Genomic DNA, 13,811 nt, shown 5'->3' with positions numbered 1-13,811 from the left:
ACGGATTTCCTCCGGGTGTTCCAATTTCCTCCCACAAGTCCCAAAAGACATGCTATTAGGTAATTTGGACATTCTGAATTCTCCCTCAATGTACACGAACAGGCGCCAGAGTGTGGTGACTAGGGGATTTTCACAGTAACTTCATTGCAGTGTTAATGTAAACCTACTTGTGACAATAATAAAGATTATTGATTACTAGAGAGGGAGCCTAATCTCTGCTTGAAAATGCAGCTAAAAAGAGATGGCAACAAGAGTGAGACTGGAGAGTCTTGGTGAGATTAAAATGCAAGGCAGAGGAGGCTGGTTATGAAAAGAGAGAGGAAAAAGGTCAGGAGACAAGGTGCTTTTGAGATATGTATATTTCATTACAAGTCAATCTAAGTTTGGACAAGTAACAGTTACTTGGATTGAAGCCCAATACTTCACTGGAAATAAAAGATAGGTGCCTGAAAAATATTCATAATGATTCACATGTGTCTGAACAGAATGAAACTTCCCATACGGGGAAATTGCAATGAAAACTTGGGAGAGCACTTCTTGATAATACCTGAAGCAAAGAATGCTACAACATGTTTCTCATACTCTTTCTACCATTTTCTGCAATTATCTAATTTCATTTGAAAGACTTGACAATGATATTTGTGGAACAGGATTTCACGTTCTCATCATCTGCAAAAAATATTTTCTAATCACTTCAAATTCTTTATTTCTGATTAGCTTAAATTTATGCCCTTGTGTTATTGTCTCGCTGTCCACTGGAGACATCACAATTGAATTTATTATTGGAAGACCAATATGCTTTTACAATTCTTGTTTTAAAAGTCAGAACTATAAAATATAAAGAACATGTTTCAATCATGTTCTCCAAAGCCCTTCTCAACTTAATTTTTAACATCTCCCTGTCCTCTTTTTTTTAAACCTCTCCCTGTCTTCTCACTTCTCCCAGGGTTTTTGCACCTTTTGCGTTTTCCTTTTGTGTAGGCGAATGAGACCTTTGTCTTCAACTCCAGGTCCCGTTGGTCATGCGCATGGGCCTGACCCAGCATAAAATATCTAAACCAACCATTTGCAGTTCATTCCCAGCTGGCGCATGTGGGAGGTCAAGATTAGTTGAGTCTTGGAAATGCCAACCAGAGTTGAAGACGAAGGTTAGTTTTAGTTTTAGTATCTGAATTTTGAATCTTTTTGCGCAGCACACTTGGGGGTGAGGGTTCGTCATGGCACACCAAAAGCTTATTCTAACTTAATTTTTAATAGTTTTAAACGGTACACTTATGTAAATGTTCAGCCAACTTAGAAACTTAAGTCACTGAAATGCTGTTGTTTTGTCTTTTAAAACACAACAGTATTTCCAGCCCAGTAAATAAATAAATAAAGCCATTTTTGATATTCAGCATGGCTTTACAACAGGCCACTAATCTGCTTGGTAAACTACTGAAACAATATATATATATATATAGTATAACATCAGGCAAGGATGTGATGAATGTAAGAAATTGGTACATATATATTTTATTTTATATTTTGCAGAACTGTTTAAAAAAGCCCGAGTTCAGGTATATATATCTGTTGCAGTAATATCATTAAAGACCTAGGTTATGGTCTCCAGACTCTGTGGCTGCAAAAGCTGTAATTAAGACATTGTAAAAGTGAGATCATCATTCATTCCAACCATGTATATTGTTTACCTATATAGGGCTAATGGAATTTTGTTTATAGAAAGAAGTTTCCCTGGGGTATAGGTAACTGAGGAGTAACCCAGTTAGTAGGATAGAGATTATGTAATAATGGGAGGAGCCAGGTTCATAGCAGGCAGTTTTAGCTTTTAGTTTTACGAGGAGCTTGATGCTGAGCAGGAGCTTTTGCCAAAGGCTGACAGGCTAAGCAGTATTTTCCAAAAGACTGCAAGACTTGCAGCTGGGACCACAACTCTTTACAATATAGGTTAACGATCTGGAAGAAGGAACTGAGGGTATTGTTGCTAAGTTTGCATATGATACAAAGGTATGCAGTGGAACAGGCAGTGTTGAGGAAGTGAGGCGACTGCAGAAGGACTACGACAGGCTAGGAGAGTGAGAAAAGAAGTGGCAGATGGAATACAACTGGGAAAAGTTGGGATATGCATATTGTTAAGAATAGAGGCAAGGATGAATAGAGCCATAGACTATTTTCTGAATGGGGAAAGGCTCCAGAAATCTGAAGCACAAAGGGTCTTAGGAGTTCTGGTTTAGGATTCTCTTAAAGTGCAGGTTCAGTTGGCAATTAGGAAGGCAAATGTAATTTAGCATTCTTTTCAAGAGTAGAATACAACAGCAGGGATGTACTTCTGAGGCTGTATAAGGCTCGGGTCAGACCCCATTTGGAATGGTGTGAGCAGTTTTGGGCCCCATAATCTAAGGAATGTTGTGCTGGTCTTGGAGGGAGTCCAGAGGAGGTTTACAAGAATGATCCAGGCACGTGGAGCAGATGTTTCTACCAGTAGGAGAGACTAGAACCTGAGGGCACAGCCTCAGACTGAAAGGATGATCCTTTAAAACTGAGATTATAGAAGTCATAGAGCCATAGAATCCCTGAGAAGGAATCTCTTTAGTCAGAGGGTGGTGAATCTATGAAACTCATTGCCGCAGGAGGCTGTGGAGGCCAAGTCACTGAGACAGAGATAGATAGGTTCTTGATTAATAAGGGGGCCAGGGAGAAGGCAGAAAATAGGGATGAGAAACATATCAGCCATTATCGAATGGCAGACCAGATTTGATGGGTCGAATGGCCTAATTCTGCTCCTATATCTTATGGTCTCATGAAAGAGTGTACCTCTCTCTTCAAGCAGTATTTTCAGGAAATCGCTATTCAAGGGTACAGCAGGTATCGCTGCTTTTTCTAACTCTATTTATAAGTGCTTGTGACCTGTGATGGCTTTTGCTTGATTGAAGATAGAGAAGGTATCAGTTAAAAGTTAAAGTGTTTCCTTTATTGAGAATCGTTTAACTGTTAACTGTAACCTATTTTCTGTGATGTTAATGCAGCTTAATCCTGTAATAATAATGTTTGTTTTCCTATAACATATCCCTCTATGTCAGTGGATTCACTCCTGGGGGAAAGTATCCTTTCCTCATAGTTTTACAAATGTAAAAAATAATTTGGGGATCTTGTCTGGTATCCTAACAAGTTTTGGGGCTGGTCCAGGATTTTAACCAGGGTTGTATCAGCAGGAAGAGAACCATAAATTTGTTTACATGTTCATGGGATGAGGACGTCGGTGGCTAGGCCAGCATTTATTGTCCATCCCTGACTGCATTTAAGAGTAAACCAAATTGCTGTGGGTCTGGAGACACATGCAGGCCAGACGAGGCAAGGATGACAGATTTCCTTCCCTATAGGACATTAGTGAACCAGATGGATTTTTACGACAATCAACAACGGTTTCATGGTCATCATTAGACTTTTAATTCCAGATTTTTACAGAACTAAAGTTTCACCGTTTGCCCTGGTGGGATTCGAACCCGGATACCGGGTTACCACATTACCTTGGATCTCTGGTTTATTAGTCCAATAACCATACCACTATGCTACTGCCTTCAAAAGGATATAAAGACAGATACAATGTTTTGTAGTTAGAATAAAAGAAAATAAACTTTGGGTTGCTGACAGAGTTGGAGAAGCCATCTTTATTACTCATTCAATCGATGGATGTACGGTTTTGAATGCAGGACGAACGTGCAGTATTCCCTATGGTTGGTTAGGTTGGCTAAATGAAGTAATTGTCAAAATATTGGCAAATCTGTTTAAAGAGTAAGGACAGAATTATTCAACAATTAGTTGAGTATTGCATGCAGTTTTGGTCTCCTAGTTTGAGGAAGGACATTCTTGCGATTGAGGGTGTCCAGCGAAGGTTCACCAGACTAATTTCCGGGATGGCAGGATTGACATATAAAGAAAGACTGGATCAGCTGGCCTTATATTCACTGGAGTTTCGACAAATGACAGGGGATCTCATAGAAACATATAAAATCCTGATGGGACTTGACAGGCTAGATCCGGGAAGAATGTTCCCGATGTTGGGGATGTCCAGGACTAGGGAGCACAGCATAAGAATAAGAGGTAAGCCATGCAGTGCTGAGATGAGGAAGAACTTCTTCTCTCAGAGAGTTGTGAACTTGTAGTTGTAGAATTCTCCACAAAAAAGCTGTTGGAGCCAGTTCTTTAGATATACTCAAGAGGAAGCTGGACGTGGCCCTTGCGGCTAAAGGGATCAAGGAGTACAAAGAGAAAGCGGGAGTGAAATACTGAGGACAGCATGGTAGCACAGTGGTTAGCATGTGGCTTCACAGCACCAGGGTTCCAGGTTCGATTCCCGGCTGGGTCACTGTCTGTGCAGAGTCTGCACGTTCTTCCCGTGTCTGCGTGGGTTTCCTCCGGGTGCTCCGGTTTCCTCCCACTAGTCCCGAAAGATGTGCTGTTAGGTAATTCGGACATTCTGAATTCTCCCTCAGTGTACCCGAACAGGCGCCGGAATGTGGTGACTAGGTCTCACCGACGTCTATGCCTCTTTGAATGGCTTGTTTGTCCCACCATGGGGAAGGAAGGGTGGGAAAATCCCGGCCCTCATATTTCAAATTGATAATGTAATCACTCATCTACTGAACTGTGGCTCCTTTACTTCTTTTATATATTTCAATGATGTGAGGGCTTTTGGACACCCTAGTACTCCAACTACATCGTAAGATCCTGTGCAGGTTCAACACTACCTTCTTGTATTCCACTGCACAACCCTGTCTTGATGTGTGGCATGGCCCTGTAATTGAAGAGGAACCAATCCAATTTGGTGTTGAGTGAGCCAGCTGTGTTTCTTCATGTGGCTTTTAAATGTTTGGACCACCCATTTGGCCAGGCGTTGGAAGATGGGTGGTATGGCGCCGTTCGGATGGGTTTCATCCCATTGGACCTCGAGAATGTCTACAATTTTCTTTTGGTGTAAGGTGTCCCGTTGATTGCTGGTGTTTCTCTATGGTATCACTGGAAAGCGTCCATCCACTAGGTGGGCATCAACAAATATTAAAAGCATTGACCCCATGAATAGCCCAGCAAAGTCTGTGTGTACCTGTACCCAAGGTCTCCCTGGCCAATCCCATGGGTGTGCAAAGCCAACAGTGGGAGCTTCTGATTTTTCAAACCCGATAGGCATGGTTTTGGCAAGTTTTCAATGTCGAAGTCATGTCCAGACCACCAGACATAGTCCTTGTGCGCATCTTCATTTTGGAGACTCCTGGGTAGCCACAGTGCAGCTCCTTCAAAATTGGGTACTGGCCTGGGCAAGGGACGACCACTCGGGCTCACCGCAGGATCATGCCGTCTTCCGTGCTGAATTCTTGACATTTAGATCGGAAGGACTTTAGATCCATTCTGGAATGTCCTTGAGTTCCGCTGCTTAGGGTCACATGGTGTAGTTTTGCAAGCGTGGGACCCTTTTGGGTCCATGTGTGGATTTGCTTTGCGGATACGGGCAGAGTAACCATAAAGTTTAATGTGATGATAACTTTGTCCATAACTGGACCTCGACCCACAGGAGGCAAAATAATTTTTTTCTCATTGGCTGTGGTGTTTTAAAGCCTACCTGGCGGAAGCAAGCACAGCCGAAACAACAGAGGAGCAGAAACTGAGCCTACTGCACGCGAGGGTGAGCCACAGAATCTCTACTCAACTAAACTGTACCGGCTCATATACTGAAGCCCTAACGCTACTCGACAAAATGTATGTAAGGCCTGTAAATGAGGTCTACGCGCGACACGTGTTTACTACTCGCCGCCAGCGGCCTATGGAATCGCTCGCAGAATTCCTGAGAGATCTTAAAACTTTATCTAGTGACTGTAATTACCAGGTAGTTACCGCGGCAGAGCATAGAGAACTTGCTGTACGCGATGCCTTTGTTGCGGGCCTTAGGTCAAATTACGTGCGCCAGCGACTTTTGGAAAAGGGGGCCCTAAATCTTGAAGCGACTGTTGAACTTGCTACCACTATGGAGGTCTCCTTCCGCAGCCTCACCGCGTCCCCCGCGGACCCCGCGACCCCGTCATGGGCCCCCGACCAGCGACTCCCCCTGGCCTGCGCCACGCGGCCGCCCAGCCGCAATGCTGCCCCAGCCTGCCACTTTTGCGGCCAGAATCAGAATCAGCGGCAGCATTGCCCGGCCCGCAACGCGACCTGCAGCAGCTGCGGGCGAAAAGGACACTATGCCAGAGTGTGTCTGGCGAAGAAAGCCCCAACTTCTAACCCTCCCACGGCTCAAAGCACTCGTTCCCTGAATTCACAGGCCCGCAGGCCCCAAAATGCTGCAGCCTGTATGCCGACTCCGCCCATACCCGACATGTGTGACTCATGGGGGTGGCCATCTTGGCAATCCTCCTCCATGCGGCCGGCCATGTGCGACACATAGGGGGAAGCCACCTTGGGAATCCTCCTCCATGCGGCCGGCCATGTGCGACTCATGGGGGCGGCCATCTTGGGATCCATCCCCTTCAAACTCTGAAACTCACCTCGACGACTACGAACTCAGAGGGCAGTCATCACGGGACCACTCCAGTACAGCTGATCGAGCCGCCGACGACCCGCAACTCAGCGCAGTCACTCTGGACCAATCGCGCCCGAAGCATCTGCGAAACTCGATGGCGACGGTCCAAATTAACGGGTACAGCACGCCGTGCCTTTTCGACTCCGGAGCACTGAGAGCTTCATACACTCAGATCTGGTAAGACACTGTTCGCTCCCCGTTTTTCCCACACGGAAAACTATCTCCCTCGCTTCGGGCTCCCACTCTGTCCAGATCCAAGGGCGCACCGCCGCGACGCTCACAATCCAAGGCGTTAGCTATGCCAAATTGCAGCTCTACGTCCTGCCCGAACTCTGCGCCCCACTCTTATTAGGCCTTGATTTCCAGTGTAATCTCAAGAGTCTCACCCTCAGTTTCGGCGGACCCCTACCCCCACTCACTATCTGCAGCCTAGCCACGTTGCGAATCTCCCCCCCTCCTCTCTTTGCCAACCTCACCCCGGACTGTAAACCCGTAGCCACTCGCAGCAGGCGGTACAGCCTGCAGGATAGGGTGTTCATCCGGTCGTAGGTCCGAAGGCTCCTCAGTGAGGGGATCATAGAGGCCAGCAACAGCCCCTGGAGAGCTCAGGTGGTGGTCGTCAAGACCGGGGAAAAATTCTGCATGGTCGTAGACTATAGTCAGACCATTAATAGGTTTACGCTCCTCGACTCATGCCCCCTCCCCAGGATTGCAGACATGGTTAACCAGATCGCCCAGTATCGGATTTTTTCCATGGTGGATCTGAAGTCTGCATACCACCAGCTCCCAATCCGCCCGGAGGACCGCCATTACACGGCATTCGAGCCCGATGGCCGCCTCTTCCATTTCCTCCGGGTTCCCTTCGGTGTCACTAATGGGGTTTCGGTGTTCCAACGAGCAATGGACCGAATGGTGGACAAGTACGGGCTGCGGGCCACGTTCCCGTACTTGGATAACGTTACCATCTACGGCTATGACCAGCAGGACCACGACGCCAACCTCTACCGTTTTCTCCAGACGGCTCAGAAACTAAACCTCACCTATAACAAGGAGAAATGCGATTTCCGCACGACCAGACTAGCCATCCTCGGCTATGTCGTGGAAAACGGAGTCCTGGGTCCCGACCTGGACCGTATGCGCCCCCTCTTAGAACTCCCTCTCCCTCATTGTCCCAAGGCCCTCAACCGGTGCTTGGAATTCTTTTCGTATTACGCCCAGTGGGTCCCTCAATATGCGGACAAAGCCCACCCACTCTTTAAGGCCACACTATTTCCCCTGTCAGCTGAGGCGCGCCAGGCCTTCAACTGCATCAAGGAGGACATCGCAAAAGCGACCATGCGGGCGGTGGATGAATCCACCCCCTTTCAGGTTGAGAGCGACGCCTCAGAGGTAGCTCTTGCAGCCACTTTAAATCAGGCAGGAAGACCAGTCGCAGTCTTCTCCCGTACCCACTCCACTTTGGAACTCCGACACTCGAAAAAGAAGCACAAGCCATTGTGGACGCTATTCGTCACTGGAGGCAGTACCTCGCAAGTAGGAGGTTCACCCTCATCACCGACCAAAGATCGGTTGCCTTCATGTTTGACAACTCGCAAAGGGGCAAAATTAAAAACGATAAAATCCTGCAGTGGAGGATCGAACTCTCCACCTATAGCTACGATATTAAGTATCGACCGGGGAAGCTCAACGAGCCCCAGATGCCCTATTCCGCAGGACATGCGCCAGCGCGCAGATCGACCGCCTGAAAGTCATCCACAACGACCTCTGCCACCTGGGGGTCACCCGGCTCGCCCACTACATCAAAGCCCGAAATCTGCCTTTCTCCACTGAGGAGGTAAAAGCCGTCACCAGAGACTGCCCGATCTGTGTGGAGTGCAAACCGCGCTATTATAGACCAGACAGGGCCCACCTGGTCAAGGCCCTTTGAACGCCTCACGATCGATTTCAAAGGGGCACTCCCCTCAACTAACAGGAACGTTTACTTCTTAAACGTCATAGATGAGTTCTCCCGCTTCCCATTTGCTATCCCGTGCCCCGATATGACCGCCCACACAGTCATTATGGCCCTGCATAGTATCTTCACCCTGTTTGGTTTCCCCGGCTACGTGCACAGCAACCGGGGTTCGTCCTTCATGAGCGACGAGCTGCGTCAGTACCTGCTCGACAAGGGCATCACCTCGAGCAGGACTACCAGATACAACCCCAGGGGGAACGTGCAGGTGGAGAGGGAGAATGCGACAGTCTGGAAGACTGTCCTACTGACCCTCCGGTCCAGAAATCTCCCAGTCTCCCATTGGCAGGATGTCTCCCAGACGCGCTCCACGCTATCAGGTCCCATTTATGCACAGCGACCAATCAGACCCCTCACGAGAGGCTCTTCAGTTTTTCCAGGGGCACTACCGCGGGGGTCTCACTTCCAGCATGGCTGAAGACACCGGGCCCTGTACTCCTGAGGAAGCATGTCAGGGCGCACAAAACCGACGCCCTTGTTGAGAAGGTGCGCCTGCTTCACTCCAACCCCCAGTACGCCTTCGTCGAGTTCCCTGACGGCCATCAGGACACCGTATCCCTCCGGGACCTTGCACCCGCCGGATCCAGCATCCCCTCTATCACTACAGATGCACCCCTCACCCCATCCTGCCGCCCCCTCGGGCTCCCGAGCCCACTAACTCGCTGCATTGGTTCCGCGCAACCCAGCCGCCCCCTCGCGCTCCCGAGCCCACTAACTCGCTCCACCTCCGTAATTCACACTGTATTGTATATACATGAGACCATGCATTGATAAGCGCAGTTGCGTTGCCCAACCACTGTTCATATCTTAAAGCACGTGTCTAGTGAATTGATGGTTCCATCAGTGTTAGAACAGTACAGCGCAGAACAGGTTCGGCCCTCGAGTGTTAGGATGACTATTTTTCTTGGGCGAGTGGGGTGGGGAGTGGGAGCTGGTGGGGAGGGGGGTGCGGGAATCTCTCAGGCAGGTGTAAAAGGTGCGGCTTTATCAATGCACCGATGCGGGGTAGACTGAGATCCGCTGGACACTGCCACTGGCTGGCTGCCGCTACTCACTCGCAATGTCCGCTCCAGCTGGCGGAGCCGCAGCTCCAAGAGCCGCTTCACCTCCATCCCGAACGCCATCTCCCTCCGCAAATTGGAAACCACGGCCACGAGCACCAACCGTCCGTCACCACGGGGCCGGCCCGCGCCACTCTCCACCTGCCTAATTGCGCAGAACAGCTGGAGCGCCGGCTCGAGGATCAGTCGTCCGTCACCATGGCGAAGACTCGCGCCACTGTCTTTCTTCCTGATTGGTCCGAACACTGAACCAATAGGAGCGCGGGCCTGAGAACTGCGGCGGGAGCCTGACTGCGATCTCGGACTGGGAGATTTACTGCTTTTGGCCAGCCAATTGGTGAAGTGCAAACAGCCTAACTGAAATATGCTCATTATTTCCATCTGGAAAGAATTGGAGATCATTGTGATGAAGGATTGGATTGGGGTTTTTTTCTGCCAGTGACGATGAGCAGGGAGGACTCTGGAATTAGCTTTAAAATTTCATACACTTTCCTCCCTCCAATTCATTGACATTTTTGCCTTTCATGCAAAATCATAACATGGAAACAGGTTTACCAGATATCAGTTTCTTTTAGTATAAATGGTTTAGGAACATTGAAGGTGGAGTAGGTCACACAGCTGTAAGGAACCTCTTTTAAATAATTGTCTGAGCCTGGTTTCCTTTTAATGCTGGCCGTTTTTAAACCTACTCTTGGTAGGTTCAAAACCAAAGTTTTTGATTTTGAACTGACCCCTCCAGCCTGGCTGCAAGCTGCGATTTGCGCTGCTATCAGGCAATTTGATGCAGTGTGCTCTGTGGCATAGCTCTTGATGTAATTTTAATGGACTTGGGTAGCAACCAATCCCCTCTTCTGCAATTCCGGGACATTTTCTGTTTTCTATTCAGATTGCAAGAGCCTTTCAGAAGATTCTGGAGCAGAAAGGAGGTTCAATTTCTGCTTTCAGTCTTGTTCGGAGAAGGAGTTGAGCAGGACCCTGTTAAATATCTCTTCCAGAAAGGCTGGAACTTCTCTCTATCATAACTCAGCTGGAGTGAGCAGGTCTGAACACTATCAGTCCTGTGAAGGTTTAACTCCTGAGTTAAATGTTGCAAGCATTCTTTCCAGCTACACATGTGCAAGTTTAATCCTCTTTGGGAAAGGCTGAGAAAAGCCCCCAGGCTGATATTGCTCTCCCTCTTCTCTCCCTCCATACTGCAGCTAGAAACCCTGCACAAAGACCAGACATGCAGCTGAAAGGCAGAGTAGATGATGCACTTGCTGCAGACTCTCAGGTAAAGAATTCTTGTACTAATTCAGTGAGACAGAGTCAATCTGGTGGAGGCCTGTCCAAGTGAAGGTGACTCCCCAGAGGAATTCCTGCAGCCCACGAAGTCCAATTGAAGGCAGACTCTAAAAGATCCAAACAAACCGATGATTTCAAGATTGCCGGCCACCAAGACTACCACCTTAGCAGCGAAGATCCATCTCAGCTCATCTAATCCGTTATGTTTTAACCTTTCCTTCCCGCCCACTGTGCACCTGTCTTGTGTGTGTCTGGGTGGAGGATGAGATGGGGTTTGGGGAATAGTTAGAATAGTGCACCATTTTATTATAAATAACGTTTTTTTTAATGTTTTACTTACAAATCTGGTGCCTCCAAGTCATTGGAGCAGTTGAGGGTAAAACATCTCAGGAAAACATACAATTTTTTGATTAATTCATTTATGTTGGGGACTCTTGGACTTATGGGGCTGGAATTGACCGTGCACTAGCCCAGGGTGTCATAACACAGCCCATTGAGCCTGCTCATCCATCAATTAAATCCATGATGTGGAGATGCCGGCGTTGGACTGGGGTGAGCACACTAAGAAGTCTTACAACACCAGGTTAAAGTCCAACAGGTTTGTTTCAAACACGAGCTTTCGGAGCACGGCTCCTTCTTCAGGTCCTGAAGAAGGAGCCGTGCTCCGAAAGCTCGTGTTTGAAACAAACCTGTTGGACTTTAACCTGGTGTTGTAAGACTTCTTAGTGTGATCAATTAAATCATGGCTGATCAACTACCTCAATACCCCTTGATGCCATTACTCAACAGAAATCTGTCTCTGTCTTGAACATGCTCAATGATTGAGCTTCCACAGCCCTCTTGAGTAGAGAATACCAAAGATACACTATCCTCTGAGTAAAGAAATGAGTTCCCCCCCCCCCCCCCCCCCCCCCCATCTCAGTCCTAAACCGTCCTTATCCTGACTGGCCTCCTTCTGCACTGCAAATTCTATGAAACTATGAAACATACCATTTGCCTTCCATGTGGCTGTTACATCTGCATGCTAGCTTTTAGTGAGCCATGAACCAGGACACCCAGGTCCCTTTGGACACCAATACATCCCAACCTCTCATGATTTAAGAAATAATCTGTTGTTCTGCTTTTTTCTACCAAAGTGGAGTTCACACTTAGTCACATTATATTCCATCTGCCACGTTCTTGCCCATTCAGTTAGCATTTCCAAGTGGTTGCGTGTGTTTCTTCCGAGTGCTCCGGTTTCCTCCCACAGTGCAAATATGTGCAGGTTAGGTGGATTTGCCATGTTAAATTGCCCCTTAGGGTGGGGTTGCAGGAATGAGAGTGATTGGACCGAGGTAGAGTGGTATTTCGAAGAGTTGGTGCATACTCAATGGGACAAATGGCCTTCTGAATTTCAGGGATTCTATTAAACTAACAGTTTTCACTTTTCTAGTTAACCACAGATGGTGCATCCGTCCTTTTGACTTTTTCTTGCTCGTTGAATGTATCTATTGTGTTTTCTGAAATATCCCTTTAAGTGCCACTGTACCTCTATTGACCTATCCCTTAATCTAATTAGCCAGTTTCCTTTAGCCAGCTCTGCTTTCATGCACTCATAATTGCCCTTATTGAAGTTTAAAAACAGTCTCGTACCCACTCCTCTCTCCCTCAAACTGAATGTAAAATTCAATCATATTATAGTTGCTGCTATCTTCACTGCGAGATCAATAATTAATCGCACCTTATTGTACAATACCAGTTCTAGTATAGCCTGCTCTCTGGTTGGCTCCAGAACATTCTGTTCTCAGAAACTAGCCGGGAAATATTCTGGGAACTCCTCAACTTGGCCCATCTGACTTTTCCAGTCCATATGTAGATTAAAATGCCCCATGATTATCATAGTGCCTTTCTGACAAGCTCACAATATTTCCTCCTATATGCTTATTAGAGGGCCTGTACACTACTCCCACAAGTGACTTCTTGCCGTTACAATTTTTCATCTCTACCCAAACTGGGGCTGGTTTAGCACAGGGCTAAAGAGCTAGCTTTCAAGGCAGGCCGGCAGCACGGTTCAATTCCGTTCCAGCCTCCCCGAACAGGCACCGGAATGTGGCAACTAGGGGCTTTTCATAGTAACTTCATTTGAAGCCTAGTTGTGACAATAAGCGATTTTCATTTCATTTCACTGTTCCACATCCTGGTTACCCGAGCTTAGATCATCCCTCTCTATTGTGCTAATACCATTATGAACTAACAGAGTTATCCATCCATTTTCCTTGCTTCCTGTCCTTCCTAAATGTCCTGTACCATGTTTCATTAATGGCTGTCAAATCATACGTATTTATTTCCATGTGTACCCTAACTTTATCTGTACTTAAGAACTCTGGTTGTTAGCATTCCTGAAGGTTTCTTTCGCTGACATTCTCATCACATGATATCTGATCACGTCAATTGTTGTAAAAACCCACCTGGTTCATTAATGTCCTTTAAGGAAGAAAATTTGGCGTCCTTACCTGGTCTGGTCTACATGTGACTCCAGATCCACATGAATGTGGTTGATCTTAAATGCCTTCTGAAATGGCCTAGCAAGGCAATCAGTTGTATCAATCCTGGTACAAAGTCTCACAGGAATTATCCGATGGACCACTGGGCATCGGCCTAGGCACTGGAATGGTAAACTCAGCCCTGTTGACCTAGAAAAGTCCTTTACTAAAATATGGGGGCTAGTGCCAAGATTTGAGAGCTGTCTCACAGAAAAGTCAAGCAACAGCCTGACATAGTCATCCTCATGGAATTACACACAATGTGAAGACACCACCACACCAGGCTGTGTCATGTCTCACCAGAAGGACAGACCCAGCGGAGGTGCTGGTTCATGGTCAGGAAGGAGTTCTCTTGGAATTCTCAACAT

The 13,811-nt window shown here is 47.2% G+C and overlaps 1 protein-coding gene across 1 annotated transcript in view; it reads right to left on the bottom strand.

Annotated features, from left to right (window-relative positions):
* kif25 (kinesin family member 25) overlaps window positions 1-9,844 on the bottom strand; it is a 248,505-nt gene extending 238,661 nt beyond the window's left edge. Inside the window, exon 1 of the mRNA XM_038803315.1 lies at window positions 9,632-9,844. Coding sequence (XP_038659243.1) covers window positions 9,632-9,700 — 69 coding nt within the window. The 5' untranslated portion in view covers window positions 9,701-9,844. The remainder of the gene's footprint in view (window positions 1-9,631) is intronic.
* Between the last annotated feature and the right edge of the window lie 3,967 nt (window positions 9,845-13,811).

This window comes from Scyliorhinus canicula, chromosome 1 (genome assembly GCF_902713615.1).
Source record: "Scyliorhinus canicula chromosome 1, sScyCan1.1, whole genome shotgun sequence".
NCBI lineage: Eukaryota > Metazoa > Chordata > Chondrichthyes > Carcharhiniformes > Scyliorhinidae > Scyliorhinus > Scyliorhinus canicula.
Note: the sequence above shows the minus strand (reverse complement) of the source record. Positions and strands in the feature narration are given on the sequence as shown.